General features: G+C 38.9%; 1 protein-coding gene across 2 annotated transcripts in view; it reads left to right on the plus strand.

The window, feature by feature from the left end:
• The window catches only part of LOC5566034, a 90,162-nt gene that overhangs the window by 10,660 nt on the left and 53,745 nt on the right, over positions 1-25,757 (plus strand). For both annotated transcript variants that reach the window (XM_021843165.1, XM_021843166.1), the window contains 3 exons: positions 5,592-5,963; positions 7,742-7,879; positions 17,250-17,384. In XM_021843165.1, coding sequence (XP_021698857.1) covers positions 5,759-5,963; positions 7,742-7,879; positions 17,250-17,384 — 478 coding nt within the window. In that variant the 5' untranslated portion in view covers positions 5,592-5,758. The remainder of the gene's footprint in view (positions 1-5,591; positions 5,964-7,741; positions 7,880-17,249; positions 17,385-25,757) is intronic.

Consider the following 25,757-nt stretch of genomic DNA (forward strand, 5'->3'; position numbering starts at 1 on the left):
TAAAAGTTAATTGAATCTATTGTTATTTTTACCACAAGTCGGCATTAAATTTACTCACAGATTCATGGTAGTATAATACCCTTGAATGTTTGTTACTCATGTAAAATAAATTGGCGTGAAAGCACGTGAAAGTATCACAATTGTGTGAATCATTTTTAAAGTGATTGTTTTGATATTTTTGTTCAGAGGGTGGTGGACTGAATGGTAAGCGAGAAGTTGAAGCCACGTGCTTTTACGAACTGTCACATTAATGTAGCAATTTGCTCCCTAGGTGACACCACGGTAGAATTTACACAGGAATTTTGAATATGTTTGTTCCTGCTTAAACGTCTGTCTGCGGTGACACTTTAGATTAAGAAAACTCATATACCGTTTTGACTGATATTCCGAACACTTAAGGCCAACAGTGACTTCAATGTATCTGATAGGCATAAATGAGATGAAATATGTGAAAATTTGAATTTCTTCGCAAAGTATAACTGTTATTTAGTTGTGGGGTGTGCCGATAAAAGTATACATTTAAACTTGTTTTGTATTGTTTGTATGTAAAAGTATTGAACAACATTTTGATTCAAATGCCTTGCACCGTTTTCATATTCCAAACAACTTGATTCAAATTCCGAGCAGAAGGAATAAATCGTATTAAAATGATTAACTTCGCAAATAAATTTTGTATGAGCTAGTTTTACTGATCATGAAATAGAGAATCACTCCCAAGGTATAAAATACATTTTAAGACGTTAAAACTGAATTGCAATTGACTGGCATTTCCTGGTAATTTTATGACATATTTCAGCAAAATATTTCAACCAAATCGCCATATAATACCGAGTGTTCGGAATAAGAGTCTGTTCGAAATTTGAGACAAAACGGTACCCAAAATAGGTTCACGCTTTTAAACTACTGTACATTCACAGATTCACGCTTTTAAACTACTGTACACTCTTAAAAATAAAGAAAATTAATGTGGACGTAATTCATGTTATGACTGAATGACACATGATGTAAGTGGTAGAACGACACAAAAACGTGTGCTTGAAGATGTATTGAACCAAAAATGTAATTTTACATGTGTAATGACACGAAAACGATGCCACTGTGAACGACATTCATCGAACCAGACACTTACGTATTACAAATTCGACACAAATTTACGTCATTTGGCTCGCTTCTTTTATGTGCATCCAAAAGACGTAGAATCGCATGATTTTTTGGGAGTTTGTAGTCAAGAAAGCCACGCGAGTTTCGCGTAGCCTACTACCAAAGACAAATTAAAGACCTCCATGTCCCTTGCAGTTGCACAAAATTGTATGGTTCATAAGGTAATCTAGAATGCCGTGAAAAGTGTACTGCGATCTGTCAAACTTGGGTACCTTTTGTACTACAGAGGGACCAAATGCAGTACTAGAAGTGGTACCCAATCTGAGCCCGAGTGTGACGGACCTGCTACTACTATTACCATTCCCTGCCCTGGTCATACAACAATATTGCCGTGGATTGCAAGTCAGTCCCATCTGCATTTTCGTCAAAATTGAGTTAAGTTCAGTTTTCAATATATCTTCTAAAACAGCTAGTCAAATTGTCCCATAATGGAAAGTAATCGCATACAGATTTTCGCATCGTAGAACACAAGACAGAATCGTGTTTTAATATATTGCTGTGTGCGTTTGAAATGCAAATATGAAATGCGGGAACACGAAATGCGGTAAGATTTTTCACAAGAAATACGATGTCAAAGATGGATTTTTCTTGCTAGGACGGCGGTGATTTATACAATCGTTGCTAGGTGTCCTTTGATTGTTTCGTGTTACCGCATTTGGAGGACATTCAGTCAGGATTTGCATCTCAATGCAAACAGCAATATTTCTCTGGGAAAGATATCGTAGTGAAAGGCAAATTGTGAAAGTTTCATAAAAATTTGAACATGTTCCAATTATCTGGAATTTTTTAAATATTCGTATGGAAAACTAGTTTGGTAACTTCACAGCCAAAGGGTAGATCACTCTTGTTCAATGCACATCAGATGTATTGCTGTGTGCGCTTGAAACAGGTCCGTCCCACTCGGGCTCAGATTAGGTACCACTTCTAGTACTGCCTTTGGTCCCTCGGTAGAGCAAAAGGGTTTATGGACAAAAGGTCGAAAGACAAAAGGTCGAAAGGACAAAAGGTCGAAAACGATTTGCATGGTGGAAAATTTTTCCTTCTTTGAAAAAAGATTTTCGACCTTTTGTCCCTACTTTTTTGTTCTTCGACCTTTTGTCCTTTCGACCTTTTGTCTTTCGACCTTTTGTCATAGATTCGGGCAAAAGGTACCCAAGTTTGACAGATCACAGTACACTTTGAACGGCATTCTAGATTACCTTATGAGCCATACAATTTTGGGCAACTGCAAGGGACATGGGGGTCTTTAATTTGTCTTTGTTTGCAATGCAAATATCAAATGCGGGAACACCAAATGCGGTAAGATTTTTCACAAGAAATGCGGTGTCAAAGATAGAATTTTCTTGCTAGGGTGGCGGTGATTTCTATAGTCGTTGCTAGGTGTCCTTCAATTGCTTTGTGTTACCGCATTTGGAGGACGTTTAGTCAAGATTTGCATCTCAAATGCAAACAGCAATACATTGAATTTCATCAAATGCATTTTTTGGACTTCTTCATCAACTTAGCCCTGACTACAATCGTATCGTGTTATAGAAACGCGTCATTGTCTGTTGTTAGAGTCTATCTCTATATTTCCCTAAGACATGTTTTCTAACTAATCAGAAACGTTATTTCTTTCAGCTTATTACGCGTTGCAAGAAAAATTTTGATACCTGGAAAATCCAGAGCTGATGATCTCTAAAATTTCCCACCAAAATTATCATAGTCACCGATGACTTTGGAGCTGATTATTGCGGTTTATTTTGTAGCCAATGTCACCGTGTATTCTATGAATTCGACGGATTTGGTTGAATCCATCGGTTTTCATATGAAATTTATCCTAAAATACTAAGCCATGCAAATGTCGCAGCTTCAGTAATCATGAATGAACTGCAGCACTACGCACTGCAGTTCATATGCTGTTAAATGCAGCTTAATCAAAATTTTAGTTGTGGTCTGTCTGCTGTAAGAAATGTCTAATTCCTGAATATAACTACCTACATGTGAAACACCTAAATGGACGCGTGGATAGAAACTCTGTTCATATAGGGAACCGTTGGGAATCGTTTTTAATAGGCATCAGTGACAATCCCACATAGTGCGGTTTCGAACTGAATTGATCTCGAACGTGGTTAATCCGAATAAATAGAGGTTCGTAATTTACGAGATCCAAGCATCTACGAACCATTCGTCTCCATCATAAGTTTGAATTTTGCAGAATTTTAGTCTAACAGCTTTCTACACTTCACCATCTGTTTTGCTATAGACTGTCAACGAGTCGGATCATGCTTAAAACTGCAATGCTTACTGTGGTTGATTTCCTCTGTGCGGGGATTGCTCGCTGCGCGTTATTTCCGCGAAGCAATCCAAATTTTTAAATTTCTCAAGCTTGTAAATTAACTAGAAAAGTTATATTTGATTCAATTGCAAAGCTAGCAAATATAAGAACGATCTACATTTGTGGTACCGTTTTGACTCATATTCCGAACACTTAAGGTCAACAGTGACTTCAAATGCATCTGATTGGCATAAATTGGCTTATATTTGTGTAAATTTTACTTTCTCCGCAAAGCCTAACTGTTAGCTGTTGGGTGTACCACTAATAATGTTGATTTAATTAATTTTAGTATTGTTTTAACGTAAAAGAATGGAACAACATTTTGATTCAAATGCCGAACACTGTGCTTATTCTGTCTCATATTCCGAACACCTTGATTCAAATTCCGAACAGCACGAATAAATCGTATTCAAATAAATAATTTCGCAGATAAATTTATCTGAGCTTGTTCTACTGGTCTCAAACTCGAGAATCATCACTACTCCTGCGGTAAAAAATATATTGAAAACTTTAAAATTGAATTGCAATTGACTGCCATTTTCTTATTATTTGGTGACATATTTCAGCGAAACATTTCAACCAAATCGCCATACAAAAACCGATTGTTCGGAATATGAGTCTGTTCGGAATTTGAGACAAAACGGTACATGCACAGCGGACAGGACGTTGATGGCCTGATAGAACCAAATAGTTATTCCCGTGCGGAAGTCACTAATGGAGCAGGTTGTAGGCAACAGTATTTACTGGTGGCGGACTGAATAAGCTCAACTCTGCTGACGACACATTTACTTCATCGGATGGATAGAACTTAGATAAAAAACAGCAAAATAATTATGTTATAAAACTTGTTTTATTTGCTTTAATGTTGGTTGTGGGCTTGTATGAAAAGATGAAAATTGACGTTGATCTAACTATATCACCTTTAAAGGGATATTTTCATCGAAGTCTTGCCTTGTACCCCCAACAATGATAACCTTTACTGCTGTTTGTAAACCACGGAACGGAGCTGATCCAAAACTCCAAAAGTATCCCAGACTCCAATCTTGTAAAAATTATCTATGTCCATGCTGGCTATGAACTGCTCTTAGGGCATATACCAATTCCACTCCATCCATTGTTGAGAAGCATTTAAAGCTGCTTCAAAAAACGAAACAACTATTCCCTGGATATTAATCTCCCTAGGTAGGGATAATTCGCAAAAACTTTATTTTTAATAATATACTTTGGGCCAACTTATGCGGATTATGCCAGGAAACAATTTTTTAACTTAGAAACGACGCCGTCATCGCTTTTGATACCGGGCATGCTTCTTCGTTGAGCTTCTCTACAGGCCACCTTTTTAATGAGACAGAATCCATACTCCAACCGGTGGCACGTCCAGTCGGTCGGTTTCCGAAGCTAAAATATATAAAAATGACTTTCCGGAGCAACGGTAATTATAATTGAGATATTCTAAGGAACTGAGACTGATGAGATCACAATGATACGGTGAAGCAGTGCATGATACTGTCATTCTTCCTCTCCAAAAATTTGCCAGTTTTAATATTTACGAAGAAATTTACAACTTTTTGCTCGTTACGTTTTGTAAAAGGAAGTTGGTTTTCTCAAGTTGGTCAAGAAAAAAATTCGAACTGACATTTTGAAAACAACAACAGAGAATAGTTGGAGCAAGGCATGAATTGCGCATTTTCAGAAATGTGCATTTAAATGATGGGATTGACTTGCGATTCACGGCAGAAAACTGCATACAACAATGCGAATAGTAATACCTGCAAGTCCCAGAAAATATTCATAGAAAAATGTCTGCTATAAAAAAATCTTATAAACACTCTTATCTTCTGATTCCTGTGGGGATTTGTTTTGTTTCCTCAATACCTGTTCTGTTGCTTCATTCAAGCCTAAGGTCTCTAAAGTTCCTATTTTAAAGGCTCTCAGTCGCTACCAGCCCTGAAGTGGTTAAACTTTTCCGTTTTCAACAAGCAGCATCTATTGGAATATTTATGAGCGATTGAGTGCTTTCTAGGTGCCCCATTTATCCACACAGATTGATACGGGTTAACGTTGCCAAACCAATCTAACACAACGTTTTGGTTCTACACTTTTTTTTCCACAGATTCAGCAACCATAGACTAGAGCTCCGCACTGTGGAGACAATATCCGTTTGGCTTTCATTTCCGGGGCCGGTTCGTTGGGGAAGTTTTCGCATGACACGCATCCGGTGGCGCCGGTACCATAGGATAGAGTACAGCAGTTCGGAATTGGCACGTGACTGGGTGGGCTATGCATGCCCGCGGAGGTTCACAATGGCAGAGTCGAAGAAAACCCTCCCTCGGGCCGTTGCGGCGTGCCCATCCTGCTTCCGGTGCGACTTGGAACGTGCAGGTCGTGCGAGGCAAGATGACGTCCCGATGCCTTTGGCACGCCTGTCGAGCTTTGGTCCTCGGCATCGTACTCATGCTGGTCGGCGGCGGAATGGCCACAGTCGGTAAGTTTTCATGCCACGTTGATGTATTTGGTTCATTAATCCTGTCTCGCTGGAACACTGAAGCTGGGTGAATGAATCATTAGAAACGGACGAAAACAAATGGGTGAAGGTGTCAATCAAGATAAATCGGGAAGCCTTTATATGAAAGGACCATTATATTGTTCAGTCATGACACAAAGAGCCAATCCCAAAGATGGAACAAATCAATAACTTTCACATCAGCTTTGAAAGGGTATTCCGTGAGAAGTAATTGGCAAACTTTGAAGGCCCTGAAACTGTCACCCACGAAAAAAAAAAATCACAAAATTGGCACCCACTTTTTGATGGATATAGTATTTAGACATCATCTCCAACAATTGTTGTCTTGAATTTTTAAAAATTTTATTCGATATTTGTTTCAATGTTCCAACAATGTTTCTACATTAGATATTCTATGTAACTCATTAGTACCATACAAGGGAGGAAGCTTCACAATAATTTACAAATATTTAATTTGAATCCTCTGCAGAGCTTTCTTCCTGGTATTACAACAGTTAGTTCATATTGGTTCAGCATGGCTGGCCTGAAAAATTGTTTGAATATCAAAAGTTTGTTCTTAAGACAAAGTTTAATAAATAAAGACATTTTAAATATTTGTTGCATTTGGCTTGAATGCCCTCAATGTGATTTTTGAAAGTAAAATTTTTATCTAGCATGGACCCCAGATACTTAACTTCATCTGACTAATTTATTGGAACCCCTCTCATCGTAACAACATGACTACTTGAAGGTTTCATATAAAGAGCTTTTGGTTTATGTGAGAATATTATCAGTTGAGTTTTGGAAGCATTAGTAGAAACCTTTCATTTCATGTATGAAGAAAAAATATCCAAACTCTTTTGCAATCTACTACAGATGACACGCAGGCTTCGTCTTTTGACGGAGAGGCCTATATCATCCGCAAACAAAGATTGTTGACATCCCTGAGGTAACTCAGGTAAGTCAGATGTGAAAATATTATATAATATTGATCCCAAAATACTATTATGAGGAACACCAGCTCTTACAGGAAGCCTTTCAGACCTGGAGTTCTGATAATTAACCTGAAGTGCACGATTTGACAGATAACTTCAAATTATTCTAACAATGTATGTTAAAAAAAAAAAAGTTTTTTTAAATTTTACAATCAAGCCTTCATGCCAAACACTGTCGAATGCTTTTTCTATGTCTAGAAGAGCAAGACCAGTAGAATAGCCTTCAGATTTGTTGGAACGAATCAAATTTGTTACACGTAAAAGTTGATGAGTGGTCGAATGTCCGAACTGTTCATTGGCAAAAATTGAATTTTCATTGATGACCATCATTCTGTTCAAAATAACCTTTTCAAAAAGTTTACTGATAGAGGAAACTTAACTGGTTGGACGATAAATAGCAAGTTTTAAATAAATGTAACTTTTTTTTCTAAAATACTTACAATGATTTGCTTCTTTACTGCATTGAAATTTATGTTTCACACAAATGAAAAATATTCTTTTGCTACAAATAAATATAACGATAATAGAGTTTTTTTTACTTAATAGTTATTTAGTGATAACTCAAACGACAGTTGACTACATAAAGATTTTTAAAGAAGCTAGAATCATCTATACTAGATGCCAGTAGACACGGTGACTCATCCACCAGTATTAGTCAGAACAGGGGAAAATTTCCGTGTGTTATGATTGCGCTGGAAGTTTAATATAAAAGGTTAATAAAATTGCAACAATTATTCATGTGTTGTTTGATTTGCTCTTCCTCAGGATATTATGCAAATAACTTCCCATCGCTTTCTGATGTCAAGAGCAATAGCACATCGACAATTCGTGTGAAGAACGAACATCGAGGACTACATTTAAACAACCTGTCTTACGTTGGGCCCATCGTCATGGGCGTCGGAGGTAAGTTCATTGCGATTAATTAATACAATTATATTCTCATTAAAGTCCAAATTCAAATCCAAGATATTTGAGTAAATAAGCATTTGCTTGACTCCTAGTTGACCCTTAACTGCAAAACAAACAAACTCTGAAGGGGAAAGTAAACAAAATTCGTTAACAGCGTAAGACTTTTTGGATTAAATTAAGCTATCGTTGCCTGATACTCCGTCTGTAGGTTGAGTACAACGGTGTCTTTAGCAACATCAGCAAGTGAGCTACTGCATCCCTAATTTAAACAGAAACTTTTACATCCAGTTAAACCATTAAACGAGCAACCCTTTATGTATTTATGCATCGCTCTCACGTGCGAACCATGTATGTTAGATAATATTCGAGAGAAAACTTTTAATACACAAAGCTTTCCTTTAAGCTTCAACTCCATCTTTTTTTGAATGTAAAATGTTCACTAGGGTGCGGCATATTTTTCAAAATCCCTCAAAACCAAAAAGTCATGAGCTTTTCTGAACTCAAATCACATAAAAAGAAGAACATAATAGTTTTAATCAAAAACATATTATTTAGAGGAGGCGCAAGCGACTTGAAGGTGAATTTTCCAGTTATTAAATATGACGTTTAATTAAGTCTTCATAACATGTTATTTTCTAGCCATTTTTTTTTAATATTTTAGCACCATTCTTTTCAAAATTAAATTTATAAAAATTTCGTAGAACATCAAATTTTTCTCGTATCTATAACAAGTCTTAGTTAAAAATGTTTTTTTCCGAAAAAAAATGTACTAAGGTACCGCGGGGCAAGTGGGAACGAAAACAAATTGTTCAATAAAATTTTCAAATGTCAATATTTTTCAAATCCAACAACACAATCACGTTTTGGCAACATGTTTGCTGGTGTGTGCATGAAACTAATCGAATAATTTCGAAATTGTGAAAACCTTGGAAGAAAGTTTTAGAATGAGCCAATGGACGCAGTTACATCGCTAAGCGGGGCAAGTGGGACACATCCAGTTTCATGCGTCAATCCACATCATAAAGTCAATCATTACATTAATAGGATTGATTAGTCATAGATTTTTGATTTTAAGTACATATTTGATGTACATAAGGGATCAACCATAAAATACGTTACGTTTTAGGAAGAAACCCTTTATTTAATAGTATGTCACCTCACATTTAATAATAACTGAAAATTCCTCAATAAAAGCGTAAAGAGGAATTAAACATGTTCAAAATATATCGTTAATAAGTTCTTTATTAAAATATAGCACATAAACAATCAATAATTGACGAAATTATAAATATGTTTTGTTATTATTTATATACATGGCAGAAAACCACCTTATGGGATGGAATTGTATTCCATCACTACTTAATTTGGTAGAAATAACAAATAAAGTTCAAATAACATAGAAAAGTAATCGTTCTCATGATGCATTTCAAATTTCAGCTGTGTGTTTGTTCAATTTTGAAGTCGTATTTCAAAAATAAAAAAAATAATTAAGAAAAAAAGAATAATAATACTTTTCTTCTCTCTCTTATGCAATTACGTAATTTGAGGTTGATCTTTTTTGATAAAAAAATATTTGTTTGAATGTTTTAGTGCTACTCTCTAGTAAAATGTATGAAACGTGTACGAAAAGTTTTGATTCTGGTTTTTGTTTTGATAGGTCCCACTTACCCCAGGTACAAATATATTTTGGGGTAAGATAGACCATCGAAAATTTCATATGAAATGAAAACAAAATACTGGTTTATCGTTCGCAGCTTGTAATAATACTAATAATTATAGCTTACTGATGGAAATTCGATTTAAAACACATTTATTTTTTGCGAGTCAGTGCAAGACGTCAAACGTGTCACAATTTGTCATGCAAGTTGAAAATGGCGCTGACCTGACAACTGTTACATGAACCACATGGTAATAAAAATAACAATATGTTTAGTACTATATACATTCCTTGTCAATGTATCTTCAACTTTCTAGAAGAATACCCTCATGAAAAACTTTTCCTAGTTGAGCTATGACGAAACGCCCCACTTACCCCGGATTCTCACTTGCCCCGAGGTACCTTAACTTTGCTATTCTACAAAAACTAAACAAAATATGGTTTTTCAAAAAAAAAAAAAAAAAAAAATACATATCTTCGAATTTTAAAAATTTTTTGTCGCAGGATATTTCATTTGTTCTATTTAATTGAAGTTAATAAAGCATTTTGCACGCTTAAAATTGAAAATTTTGATATTTTTCGTAAAAAAAATCAAGGTTTGGGTAGTTTTTGTGAAATACCTTAGTCAAACAATTTTTAATTCATGTGTTATAAAGTAAGTTAAAATCTTGATTATCAACAAAAGCATCTTAAACGATTTAGAATCGGTTGAGTATTTCAAGCGCGTGCTAGAATAGGGGCGTTAGTCGCATGATCGATTTCTCTTCATCGATCCTCTCTTTTTGAAATAATGTCACCTTTATGCAAGTTTGTCAATATTTTTTCCCCTCAGGACGCAAGATTGCATCGCTGCCAAGCGATCTGAAGTGTAAAAATGCTAACAAACTTGCATCTTGTCACCTTAATTCACAGAAGAGAGGATCGATGAAGAGAAATCGTCTTCTTATACTATTAATCGGACAATTGCTTCCGTAGAGCGTCCGTCTTGGAGATTGTAGCAAAACTTGTCGGGATCTTAATGGGTGATGTGGAGTGTAAAGGTTCATTTGTCCAAGCAATTCTGGGCTGTCAACCTCAGCGCAGAGAATTTTGGCGCCAAAAACAGCTTGGCCGATTCGTCGTCTCTTTTCCAAAGCTTCGATACCCAGTAAAGCACAGCGGTGTTCATACGGCGGTAGATGGAAAGGGTCCGACCAAGGCAAGCCGCGCAACGCACACCTGACGAATTTACGCAATACAGCTTCTATTCGAGATATCCAGATTGCTTCGTAAGGTGCTCATACAACAGAACCAAACTCGAGTATGGATAAAACCAATGAATAGGGTAACGGTCGTATTTTGGACCCCCTAAGGAAGTGATTTTAGTTTTTTGCTGTGCACTAACCAAGTTCAAGAACATGCCAACATGTAGAGAAAAAATTGCTCTACGAGATAAAGATCCCCATACGGTCATGTAGGATCCAAAAAACGTCGAAAATAATGGAATTGTGATGCACTGTTTTTCATTATTTTGGACACACCTTGTTTGACATTTTGGACCTTCAAAGTATATATTTTGGACCTCCGGTATTTATTATTGTTTGGCGACAAAGTCCACGACACTGGTTGTATAATATGCTTGCCCATAGTCTAATCAATCGATTGACAATAGAAAACCGAAGAAATTCTTCGCTTTTAGTTCAGAAATATGTAACAAGTTATTGTTTACATTTGGATCATTTCTGACGGCTTCAATTTCTGTTTGTAACGTGTTGTAACGGTTGCATGGATGCACCGATTAAATTAAAATAATTTCAGATAAAATCAACACATTTTTCATGTACAAACGTTTGATGCAAGTGCGGAATAGTCATATCTTTCCAAATGGTATGCAAATTGAGTTGGTCTTTCGATTTAATCTGGGAAATTACAAAATATATAGTGGTCCAAAATATATTGGTTACCCTAGTAGGAGGATCGCAGACACAGTGGGTCATAAAACTCATTGGCAATCTTGAAAATGAATCCAAGCTGGCGGTTGGCACGACCGATTATCGCCGAGAAGTACATTTTTTATGTCAGGCGGTTATTAAGAGCTATCCCTAAATCCTTGACTTGTTCCACTCGATTTAACGGTTCACTGTTGATCGTGTAGTTGTGTCGAATAGGGTTCTTTGATCGGCTGAAGGAGATTACTGAACATTTCGAAGCACTAACCATTAGAAAATTGAGTGCGCACCATTCGTAAAACAGATTCAGTTGCTCTTGTAGTTGTCGACAATCCTCAATACGACGAATGACAAGAAAGATTTTCAAATCGTCAGCGTTAAATAAGACACAGCAATTCGTCAGCGAAAGCGACGCGTCGTTGAAAAACAACACGAATAGCAGAGGTCCTAAGTTGCTCATTTGCGGTACACCACATTCTTAGCTTAGCTTAGCTTAGACTGACTACACATATCAATGGTTGCTATTCCGTGATTGACAGAGGTCAGTAAAAATGCACAAAGAATCAACTAGAAGATCGACTGGGATTGGCCATAATCTTCTTCAGTGTGCATAATTCAGTGCCTCTATTTATACATGGTCAATAACGGCGCCGGCCACGTCCTAGCAGTCAGGTAGGATTGGGGGAAGGAATGTTAGTGTGTAGCCTTTGTTATTTGGAGACCCTGTTTGCCTCTGCATCTCCACAAAGGTTACTGGGAGGGATGTTTGTTGATGGGGAGGATCGTTGGGTCACAGAATTCACTTTGATAAGCGATTAGACCACGATAAATAATTATTTGTGAGCTATAAATATGCTTATATGTAAATATAATATTTTCATTTGGTGTGAACAATATCTATGTAGAGAAAAATTATGCCGACACTTGAGGTGACGAACCTATCAAAGTTTGTTGAATAAAGTGAACCTTTCGCAAATCTACACTCGTAGTGTCGAACCATTCAAAGTTTTTTTTTTAATTACAAAACTAAAAGTAAAAGGAAAAAGGTGTTTTGAGAAAGAAAAAAATTGGACGTAAATAATATATGAATCAGAGTTTATGTCGACACTCACAGTGACGAACCTTTCATAGTTTGTTGAAAAATCATATTTACGTCTCACCGTTGTAACGATTAAAGGTGCAATCATACATATTTTATAGATTAGAAATAGTAGCATGAAACGAGCTCACCAATTGATCCGTCATCCTTGAGCAGCAACAATACACTTTCAGCTTCACTCGTTTGCTCGGCTATATAAAAACACACAGAGAAAATAGGCGCGCGACCCGAGAGGGAAAACAACTGACGACTGCTCGTGCTTTCTTGACGCACTGCCCAGGAGCAAGCGTCAAGGTCGAAAGATCAAAAAGAACTTATCGAACGCGGCACTTTTTCACTTTATTCGACCGATGCGCGACATGTTTGATCCTGCCCTCATCGCCGGCCCCCGCAGGAGCAAGCGTCAAGATCGAAGGATCAAACACAACTATGCGATCACGCCACTTTTTCACTTTCACTCGACCGATGCGCGACATGTTTGATCCTGCCCTCATCGCCGGCCCCCGCAGGAGCAAGCGTCAAGGTCGAAGGATCAAACACAACTCTCATTTGTGGTACACCACATTCTGGAGAGAAAGGTGTTGCGACAGCAAATCCAATCTTCACAATCATTTGACGACCAGTTAAATATGATTGCAACCATTCACAGATTCGTCACAGAGAATAGACATGGAGGCTCGAACAAAATTTCATCTGAACCATGTGTAAAGGTTCAAATCAACCATCAGCGCCGCCAACGCAGACAAGCCGACATACAAACTCGTTTCGACAACACGATGTCACTAGTAAACGTCAAAATGCATTAGCATACAAAGCAACGCTAGCGACAAGTGGCAATTTTTGATATCGACACTAGCGCCAAAGTGTAAAAAGCGGCAAATTTGTAGCGTTCTCAATCTGACGACAGCGCCACGTAACAGGAGCATAACGACACACTTTGAAATGACCAGTACAATGGTTTACACACGCTGACGAGAAAAGATGAACGTCTGTTCTCTGTGGATTCGTATCAATGCTCCTAGTTTGCTCAGCTTGGCCACCAAAATGTCATGATTTACCGTGTCAAACGCAGCTTTTATATCGGTGTACACTGTATATAATATCGACCTGAGCTCCTCCGTCCATTTTGGTAATGCAGAACGAGTTAGTCTGCACTGAGCGCTGAGGATAGAATCCATGTTGCGATGTGGAAATATAATGTTTGCATACCTCGATCATGACATTATGAACAACAAATTCAAAGCATTTAACCCGGCTGGAAGCGTTGTAATACCCCAATAGTTGTTTACATTAGTTTTACTTCCTTTTTTGAAAGACGGTAGGAAACTGTTGATTCATCGTTACGACTTTGTGACACAACAGACCAATCAACTTGTGAAAGCGCATTGTTGAGTGCATCGCAGTCAACTCTACTGAAATCGCGGTTGACATCAACCGAGTCTTCTGCAAAAGTAATGCATTCCGGTACTTTTATTGCTACGTCCAATACTGGATGGACAACATCAATGTTAACGATTGACTCTAGCGACTCATCAACTGAACTACAATTCATGATAATATCGTATGGTTTCGTATTATATTACGCTGCTTCAATCCATGGAAATCCAAGCCATCAAGGAGGACACGACTAGTGGGCGTTAAAGATGGGTGGTATGGGTCCGCAAAAACGTATTCGTTGTTTGCAGGGGTCCATACAATGCGTGGTTGATTAAAATCACCAAACAGTATGACTCCATCATTGATATTCATCACTTGATTAATTTCTAAGACAGCGTCTATGTGAAGTTGAATGCAATCGCATTCTACAGCTTGTTCAGGACGTACGTATGACACTCCTACGAAACCAGCGCCAAAGTTCGTTGTTATCTTAGCCCACAAGATTTTAACCGCTGTACTTGAGGCAGCTTAAACCATCGAAAAACCGAATTTGTTCGAAACAGCGATTAATACACCTCCACCACGTGTTCTATTACTGTTTGCCCGAGAACGATCGACTCTAAAAACACTGACATGACGACTATCGAATAGTTGACTAGAATATACGCTATCGTTCAACGTTTTCGTCAGCACGTAAACACCGTAGTTGAGACCCAACACAGCTACGGAGACATCGTCAATTTTCGTTTTTGGTCCACGCGTATTTTGGTAATAAAAACGAAGTCCATGTAAATCCCGAAATGAGGTAGTAGGTACTATCCAAATATCTCGTTGCACGTTGATTAGCACTGAAACACGGAAAAGCATCAGGCAAAGAATCGTTGATTGAACATGCATAGTTGCCTGTTTTTAGAGGCGGAACATTTAGAGAAAACTACTTTGAACTAAGTCTTGTTTTGATTTGATACCAATTTAAAAAACTTACAAACTTTTAATACATTTGAATTTAAAGATAATGATACTGAAAGATTAAAAATTTGTTGGAATATAACGAAGTTACGAAGACTTCACTGAACAGCCTATTTTATAACTTGAATATTCACCTTCAATTTGCTTGCGCAACGTCTAAATATTGGCACGGTAAATGGCTGGCATGGCGCACCATTGGTACCTCGTGTACCTGCAGTAATAAAATAGACCCCTTTGTGTGGTCAGCAAATCCTATCCCTACCTCCACTACGGGGTACGAGTAACCTTAGGGAAGATCGGGTAATCAACCTCGGTGGGAACTTTGGTCGTACGCCGACAAGGAAGGGGGTTTACTTTTGCTTTTGCTTCTGCAAACCTGGAGCGTCTGCAATCCATATTAGGAGCGGCTCACAACAGCGTGTGTTCCCCATATCAGGGTCGGCTGATCATCGTCCGAGTGCCAGAGAAGGACCCTTAGCTTAACTACGCACTATGACCCTCCGAAAATTTGGGGGGAATGGTCCTCCGGAAACCTAGGGGGTTGGTGTCAGGCCCTGCAAGCCAACTGTAAAAATACACCAACAGGAACGTCAACGAGAGAATACGGACCAGAACAATAGGCAAAGACCACAGCGTCGGAAATGGACTAGCGATTGGAAACTCGGTACGTGGAACTGCAAATCTCTCAACTTCATCGAAAGCACACGCATACTCTATTACGGTGCGAACGTTTAGAGGGTATCATACAATCTACCAGAGCTGCGACAACACACGTGACCTGGGAGCAGCTTTTACAGTGATGGGTGATATGTAAAGGCGCGTGATTGGGTGGTGGCCGATCAACGAAAGAATGGGCAAGTTGAGGATCAAAGGCCGGTTCTTTAACTTCAGCATCACAGACGTGCATAGTTCTCATTCCGGAAGCACTGATGATGAAAAGGACGCATTTTACGCGCAGCTCGAACTTGAGTACGACCGCTGCCCAAGCCACGACGTCAAGATAATTATTTGAACGCACAGATTGGCCAGGACGAGGAATTCAGACCTCGGTATGACCTAGAGCGGCTTAAGCAACCGGATGTCGCAGCGGCATACGCGCACCACCTCGAGGCTGCATTACCGGAAGAGGGTGAGCTGGATGAAGCCCCTCTTGAGGACTGCTCGAGAACAGTAAAAGCAGCCATCAACGATGCAGCTGAGAGCAACGTCGGGTACGTGGGACGGAGTCGACGGAACGATTGGTTCGACGAGGAATGTAGGCAGATTTTGGAGGAGAAGAACGCAGCACGGGCGGTCACGCTGCAGCAAGGGACCCAGCAGAACGTGGAGCGTTATAGACGGAAACGGCAACAGCAGACCCGCCTCTTTCGGGAGAAAAAACGCCGCCTGGAGGAGACGGAGTGCGAGGAGATGGAACAGCTGTGCCGGTCTCAAGAAACGCGTAAGTTCTATCAGAAGCTTAACGCATCCCGCAACGGCTTCATGCCGCGAGCCGAGATGTCCAGATGGGTTAGCGAGCGAGTTGGCTTGATCAGGTACAACAAGATCTGGAGAACGTAGGCCAAAATCGAAGTTGGACACAGCCAAGGACCGAGTAAATTGGAGTAGCATCGTTAACGAGGTTTTATCAAACTAATGTATGTAACACCAAGTAAATAAATACTAACCTCTTAATCTTAATATTTTTGGCTCATATTTTGTGGTTTGTCTTTTTATGTGATGCAGAAAAGTATACGATTTTTTCTGTTAACGAAGTTTCAAAAAGAAAGACGTACCTTAATATACAGTGACAAAATTTGATTGTTCTAAATAATGATACTTGAGTTTCAAATAGTTATTAGATTGATAATTGTGTATTTACACGCTTTAAAATGTGCCAGTTACTATGCACTTGAAACCACTCATCTCGAAAAACTTTCCATTTTCGTCTATCATGAGAAAGTTTTCATATTTCCGGTGGTTACATGACTGTGGCTCAAGATCCGAGTGCTAGCTATAATATCGTTTCTCCGAGCTGTGTATGTACTCTCAGTTCGGAGGGAGTGAATGACGTTATTTGGATTCCATGTTTGATTTGTATTCCTACGAGGATACGTGTCAACATTTTTTTTCCAATCAAATTCAAATTTGTTTTTGATTGCTTTTCCTCAACCATTGGAGGGTATGAGAAATGCTACTGAATTCTGATCATGCGAGAAACAACGCTCCCGTATTGTGATTACATATTCTTTTGTAGAAACACGATAATAGTAAATGAAAAAAATGCAATTTGTTTTTTCTAAAAACACTTCAGATAACTTTCCAATTATTGGCGTATTTTTCCTCTGTTGACAGGATTTATAGTAGTCGCATCCTGTGTGATGACGTTCGAGGCCCGCGATTCTGCTGCCAAAGTGGTTCCTGCGAGGTTCAAATTGAGTAGCAATAATCGCAACGCCAGCCGTAATACCGCTTCTCGACGTTCTACAAGTAAGTATCAATTGCCATCATCATTCTCATCGTTAGCAGTAGCAATCTGGAAAGCATCGTCACTTTCTAGTCAGTATGTAAAGAAATATCTATGAATCGATGTTACGAAAATCGTTTTTTTTTTTCAAATTAATAGATTTTATTAAATCGATGTTAGCACTTCTAATATTTTTACTTTTTATTTTTTAATAACAATGGTTCTAGTTTGAAATTCCTTTATTGTTATTCCTTCTTTTTCTTCTTAGCATTATGTCCTCACTGGGAAAGAGCCTGCTTCTCAGCTTAGTGTTCTTATGAACACTTCTATAGTTATTAAATGAGAGCTTTCTTTGCCAAGGTTGCCATTTCCGCATTCGTATAACGTGTGGCAGGTACGATGGTACTCTATGCCCAGGGAAGTCAAGGAAATTTCCATTACGAAAAGATCCTGGACCGACTGGGCATCGAACCCAGACACCTCCAGCAAGGCTTTGCTTTGTAGCCGCGGACTCTAACCACTCGGCTAAGAAAGGCCCCAAAAACTATCTCTCTATTATCCCGCATATTGAATTGGTATTAGCTGCCTAACAAAAGGAGTTAACTCACCGGATTAACACTATTCTTCTCTTAAAACTTGTGTCTACATCAGTTTTCCCCGGAGTTAAATGTTATCCATATGTAGCATCTGGCATTCCCAGAAAAGACAACAATTCCTATTCAACTGAGCTTCGCCACTCGCTCCAGACTGAACGACCCACCAAAGTGCACTCTGCAAGAGCAAACAGTGCTGAAAATTAATACATCCCTGGAGCTTTAGGCTGTTTTTTTTCATGCTTTGTGTTGAGCATAAGGGAAATTCGAATGAGAAATGACTTTCGACCGAGTTGAGCCTTCCATTTCGTTTTTCCAGTGCACGGCGTTTATTCCGAATAATAGTGAATAGAGTATCGCATCACAAGTGAATTTCAAAAAAGCGATGGTAAACCTATTATAATTTATAGCATTAGTAGGTAAGTAAAGTAAGGTGGGGCAAAAGTTCATCGTTAGTGTTATAATTAGTATTTTCAGAAAGAGGTTCCTGTTAAAAGTAACAAATGTCACACAGTGGACTTTCAACATAAAGGGCGAACACGAATTATTGCGACACCGAAAATGTCATGCCAATTTTCTTATAATGTTTAGAATCACACCAAAATTTTAGGGTAGTTTTATACATATGTTTATTTCAAAAATCAAAAGAAAAGTTAATCGGTGGAGCCTTGAGTGTAAAATTGAAGGCATTTTTGCTTGATGATCTCCATTTAAGTCTTTACAGTGTCATCCGGTGCCAGTTTCTCAGTTTTTTTTTTTCAATTTTCTTGACATGTCCTTCTCGTCTTTGACTGTCTTCCTGCTCTTCCGAAGTTCCCGCTTCCCTGTACTGCTCCACCGGGCGCAGCCCCGGACAGTTTGGCGGATTCGTGTCATTTGGAACAAAATGGACATAATTGGCCTCATACACATCAAGGACACTTTTAGAATAGTGGCATGATGCCAAATCTGGCCAAAATAGCGGAGCTTCTTCGTGCTGCTGCAAGAACGGCAAAAGGCGCTTATTGAGGCACTCAGATTTGTAGATCTCACCATTTACTGTGCCCTTTGTCACGAAAGGCTCACTCCTCAGTTCGCAAGAGCAGATGGCCTGCCAAATGAGATATTTGGAGACGAACTTTGACGTTTTCTTCTTCTTAAATTTGTCGTCCACATCGAACTTTCTCTTGCCGGTAAAAAACTTCAACCCCGTAATTTGCTTAAAATCGGATTTTATATACGTTTCGTCGTCCATCACACAGCAGTAATGTTTTGTCAGCATCTTCTCGTAAAGCTTCCGTGCCCGAGTTTTAGCCGTCGATTGTTGCCGCTCATCGCGGTTTAGGAAGTTTTGTACCTTGTATGTATGTAGTCCAGCTCTCTTCTTTGCATTCTGGACGTAGCTCTGTAGCATGCCGATCTTTTTAGCCAAATTACGGCTTGAGACGTTGGGATTTGTTTTAATCATTCACTTCACCTTTCCCTCCGTCTTTTTGTTGTCCGCTCTCGGTTTTCTTCCTGCTCCTTTGCCGTGGTCCAACGTCAACCGATCCTGGAACCGGTTCAACACTTTGGAGACGGTTGAATGGTGAATATTCGACTTGCGTTGGTTCACCTCCATATTCGTTGTATCGAAAAACAAGACTTTGAGTTTGACAGCATATAAACAATACATATCAATGAGAAAGTGTGCAAAATTTGGTTAATTTTTACCCAATGGTAGAAAAGTTATGCCCTGTTGAATGTGTCGCAATAATTTCGTGTTCGCCTATTGGTCGTTGAACAAACTTTTGACTCAATATTTCCTTCAGTCGATGCTTTTTTCAAATATCGACTCATGGAGGTTTGAGTGTAACATTTTATTTTCATTTTGTTGCTTGTTAAGGTGAATATAGAACGAAGCACCTCAAATTTTCAAGAGCACAAGACTTAAGAACCAAACAGCGCACCGCGTTAAAAATCTATCCCATTGGTCACCATCAGCAAGCAAGCAAGTTGATTGGTTTTCAAAGCGAACTGTTGTCGGATACTCTCGTCTTGTGCACTTGAAAATTCAAAGTTTGGCTTCGTTTTATAATCACCTTAAAAGAGCTCAACCGAAAATGATTTTTTTCACGACCAATTCCCCAAGATTAATCGATTTTCATGATATTTGGAGTAAAAAGTTCTTATTTGAAAAGCATGCGAACCATTAGTACATTTATTTTGAATTGAGATAGGAATCTTGAAAATAAATTTTTGCTCACCTTACTCTGTTTAAAAAAAATACGCTTTAACTTGCTTTCGAAAGTTTGTAAGCAACGCCGACATTCTCCGTGCCAAGTTTGCTCTCTATTATTAAGATATCGCAACCAATTGTATAACAAAGGGGGCCGGCCGTCCATTGACTACGTGGTCCAAAGTCCACGGCCCATACACATTTCAGTATATTCTTGCGGACAGAAGACCACGATGGGGTAGAGTGATGGGTGTGTTAGTCTAACAAAAAATGACCACGTGGCTTACGGACAGCCTCAAAGTAGAAACTTTCCCCACAGTCAACTTTTCCAAGTTACATTGCTTCCAACTATATGCAAGGTGATTGAGGTGGGAGACAGTGAACAGGTAACACTTTCTATGGTAAGAGATAGAAAGGTTGAATAGGACAATTTTCTAGAAGGAATTTCCTCCTTTAAATGAGAAACTTTTGCTGAATAAGTGCTTATCAACGAATTGGATGGACGACGATTTGATTTGCCCTGGAAGCGAGCTAGCTTAGGTTTGTCATTCTATTGGCTAGTTTAGTCGTTTAAGAAAACCCGATACCAATAACGAATTTCTGAAACGTTCATTGGCAAAGTTGAAGAACATATTCTGCCGGAAATAATTCCTGTAGCAGGAATTGATTGCGCACCACACCTTTGAATGTGTGCTAAAAATAAGATGGGATAATATTGGGAATTGAAAAATAATAGGATATGAATTTAACAATTCAATACTTCTCTTGCAATGTCTTAAAAATATTACATTGAACATTACTTTTATATTTCTGTTGAACATTACTTTTATAGTTCTGTTGAACATTACTTTTATATTTCTGTTGAAATTCTGTCATAATTTTATCAAAGAATAACTTTCCTGAGGATTTTTTAAAGAGTTTCTTAATTAAATGCGCCTAAGAATTCATTCAAACGTTAGTCGAGAGGTAATTCTGAGAAAGGTGTTATTTTAACGGTTCATATAGCGGTTCCTTCTTAGATTCTTTAACCCCTCTACCGGCACCAACCAAGAGCGTTACGTTGGCATGACAAATTTTAAACGTTTATAACTTTTTGCTGGCTTAACGAAATTCCTTGATTAGCACCTCAATCGAAAGACAAGACATCAAAGGTTCATGTCGTTTACTTACTGAATCCCACATACCTGTCCAAATAGTTTAATAACTGTTTTAAAAGAGAACGTTGATTTCAAGCAATAAATAGGGGTGCTAGAGAAAAGTTGACGTCATTTGCCTTCCAAAGCAGCACCATTTTGTTTCAACTCAAGAATAAAATAATCTCTTGAAACTTATTCGAGTTTTCAATGGTTAAAAATATGACTTACTATTGCACTGAATGGCAAGGCAAAAAGCGCAAGAGGCGGAGTCTGTTTGCAACATATTCAAGTTATATCGAAACTGCTTATTTGTTGCAAAATGCTTGAGAGAATAAAAAATGAAAACAAAAATATGAACGAGAATCAAACTTCCGACCTCAACATCACCAATCTTCTCCTCTACTCACTACTCCATCAGCTCTTCGAACAATTGCTTCGCCAATGCACTATAAAAGCAACCACAAAGCCCATTAATCAAAGCTTGTTGCTTATAACTTTATTGCATCCTTCGGAATACAAGTTCATTTCAGGCAAAATTAGACCACACCTGAAATAATCTAAACTTTTCGCAAAAACTTCCACGCAACACATGAGAAACGCCATTTAAACAAACAAATTGTTGCTAGACCATGGTTTCGTTGTAAGATGATACATAAGGTGCAACTCAACCACATTGCAACTGGATTGAAACAAATAAACTTCTAGCTGTCATACACGTTGTTTAGTGCAACTTTCTCGCAACTGGGATGAATCTTCTTGAGTTGTGGGTATGGGACGAAAATTGAATGCAAGTTGCGGATGCTTCAAATGAAAGTAATTTGAAACATTACATTAAAACCGGCATTTTTGGAGAAGTTTCAAGAGTTTGTTCGAAAAGTTGCTGAAAACATCTTGATAAACTTGACTTGATTGCTATTTGCAAAGGACGTTTGCAACAAATCATGTCGTTTCAAAAATGTTCAACGTCAAACAAGCAGTAAAATGCATATACATTGGAACGGAAATGAAATTTTATCAGCCTTGATATTGATATGCAACCGAACTAGAACTAGGTAAGTTACAGATGCTTTTATTGATACGCGATTGAAACCATTTTTGAAAAGCATCTCTTTGGAAGATGTTTCGTGTGCTACTTGGGTTTCACTCTCCGCTTGGATCGCATCTCAGCAGGCAACAGATCGGTTTGCTCTGACCGGGCGTGCTTCTCAGGCACAGGCATCCATAGCGAAGGACTCTCTCCGTTTGTCTTGCTTCGCTCAAACCAAACTGACCAGAGAAGTGTTTGATCCATTGAATCTGTTGCATGCTCCTTTGTGGGCGAGCGACGGAATTCGGATCGTGTCCGGATCGCATAGTAACCGCACTATCGGTATCGATCATCCGTGTTTATGTTCACGTATTCATTTCAAATTATATCTTTATCGTTTACCAAAACGGTATTGTAAGTTATAATAATGAGAGCACCAGTACTTACACATTGATGCTACTGATCCTGAGTAGCGTCTGTTGGTTCCCTGTGTAAGTACAGCTGTTCTGGCAATAACGGAGTAGCAACTGCGGGTCAATCATGCTCATGCTCATGCTCTTCGCTCAAATCAAACTGACCGTCGTCCGACCGAGAGAAGATGCCGTCCGAAGCCAAAGCCATGTCGCCGCCAAGATGAAGTAGAGGAAGCGGTCCCCAGAAGAATGAGATGGTTGTGGCTGCCATCTCAGCCCTAAACGAACGGAACGGGTCCTCCCTGCAGGTGATCGAGGAATACATTGGCGGAAACTACAACTGCGATGTCGGTTTGGCAAGAGTGAAGTGAAATCCCGGGAAACTGTGGCTGTGGCTGGCATCCAAGAAGGAGGAGGAGAAAAAGATGGCAGTTCCTAAGCAAATCCCCACCAAGTTTCAAAAACCGCCGCGATGAAGAAGACTTCGAAGAAGCCGCCACCGCAAACCTCATCGGGCGAGGAGGATTTCAATCAGTGCGCCGTCAAAATGTGCCCGTGTTACTCGAATTCAACAAGTCAATCGGCCTTTTTCAAAGCCAACAAATGTGTTCTAAAGTGTTATTTGTGCGATACACCCGATTCTGTTTTTGCACGGATTTTTTTACACGGCCGTGCAAAAAAAGTTTCCATACATTTTTTTCCACCAAAACCATATTTTTGCATGAAACGTCGAGAAACGGTATTATTTTTTTTGCACGGTTTTCGAAATTTTTAACTGAAAACTTTTTTTGCACGGTACGCATCCCCCGTGCAAAAACAGAATCGGGTGTATTTCCTAATGTGTACTTGCTATAATCTCTTAATTGATCGCGTTGAATTATACAATATCTGATTTATTGCGCATAATCAACAATACGGCAATTTGAGGATGTTTCCGAGTACGCCGCTGCAGTGCTGTCGGTATGCAATAACAGCATAATGCTCATCTTGTACATCCCTTGCCAAGACATCAATTTCATATAGGGTAAATTGGTACAATGCGCCCCAACCGGGCAATACGCCCCAACCGGGCAATACGCCCCAACCGGGCAATACGCCCCAATTCATTTTCAAGGGATTGAGGCTTCTTTAACACGTAAATATGATTACATATCTTAAATATCCGCAAAACAATGATGTTGCGCATATAAGATCTTAGGGAAATATTAATAACCAATAGAAAAACCAAAAATATCGAAAATCAGCTTTTTGGCGTAAAATTTTGGGTGCGATAGGCAAGCCTCGTTGTAAATGAAGCCCATTCTTTACTATTGTATTTATTACAAAAACTTTTACCGGAAGACGACTGCTAATGGACCCCTTTAAGCTTAGTAAGTGGTGGAATTCTCCTTCGAAACATTTCTACAATGCTACGGAACTTTTTCTACGGGAGGGGCATATTGCCCGGTTTGTTTTGAAACGTCAATATTTGGACCATTTACAGAAAACGTCTTTACTCTTTTTAGGAGCCACTTAGCAAGAGAAAGTTGCATGCAGAGCATGGCCAGCTAAGTAAATAAAACTTTGACACCAAAAACTATAGAAGTAATGCATTTGCCAATGCGATTGAGCAGTTTTTCCTTAGGGGGGTGGGGCGTATTATACCTGTTTACCCTAGCCCACGGCATAAAAATTAACAAATAAATATCAAGTTTGATTGTAAACATGTGACGTCACTCTTATCGTACCATATATCTTCCGGACCACTAGATCATTTTTTTCGCAAATTTGTTCGAGGTGGATAGGAATGACGTCGTCGTCTAGCTGTCAGTTTTTGAAATATATCACCTTCTTAATTTTATCCACCGTGCCCTAACCTATCTCCCAGATCAGAAAGCGAAGAATACGAAAAAAGGAGCATTACTATTCTAATGGTGGTAAGCTCCATCGAAGTTTATACGCCAATCGCGTATTATCCTCGATTTTACTATAGTAAAATCGAGGATAATACGCGATTGACGTATTAACTTCGATGGAGCTTACCATCATAAGAGTATAAAGCATACCTACTTCATTGAATTCGGATTCATTCCATTTTCGCTTTCGAGCTGGTACGAGCTCCGCCGAACCTGCTCAGCTACTTGTTACCTGTGCCACAGAGCTCTTGATCATCAAGCTGCTGCAAATCCAGCGTCCGGTTTGTGAAATCGCTCAAGATTTGTAGATTGACTCGCGCTTCCAGAATTGGCCCTGCAGGAATCGGTGCGCCAATGCAAGATTTGTACAAGATGACTGAAGAAAACCAGCCAAAGCTGCTCGTAGAAGCGTTCATCGTCTTCGCAATTCCTAATACACATTACTTGCCTACACACTAAGATTTTATTACCGAAGTCGGTAAAATTTTACTGGGTTTTTGAACAGCAGAGATAAGTCGGTAATAGTTTGTGAGTACCGAAAACTCAGCAAACTATGAAATATTGAGATGTCAAAAAACTACCGATAAAGTCAGTAACAATCTATCCAAAACGTTACTGTATTTTTCGGTAAAGTTATTTTTGTTTACTTTTATTACTGATTTTTTCAGTTTTTTTTTCAACAGCCCCTATCCCATTCGCATTTTCCCAAATTTGACCATATTTTTCTAAATTTCCACTATATTTCCATAATTCTCATATTCCGCCTCTGTCGACTGCTCGTGATTAGAATCTGGTGCCTTTGGTAACGCACCCACAAACTCAATTTTCACGACGCCTGGCATGTCGGAAGTTCGCTCAATTATGCAGCCTCCGACTAGTTGGATTGCCGCGAAGCTTAGAATGCGCAGTCATACAAGAAAAGATCTTTCCACCGGAATCGGAATGGCCTCTCGGAAGTATGTAATTGACGGCTTATAAAGATGTACCAACATGTTGGTGTTGCGTTATTTCTCAGGGAAGTTAATAAATCTGCACAATAACAGATGTGCTATCTTTTCAGCTTGTGTGATGCCGTGCGAGTTTATATGCGTTTCTGGTCCGTCGAAAGATTTTTGAATACTTACCGTGAGCAGCG

Source organism: Aedes aegypti, chromosome 2 (genome assembly GCF_002204515.2).
Source record: "Aedes aegypti strain LVP_AGWG chromosome 2, AaegL5.0 Primary Assembly, whole genome shotgun sequence".
NCBI lineage: Eukaryota > Metazoa > Arthropoda > Insecta > Diptera > Culicidae > Aedes > Aedes aegypti.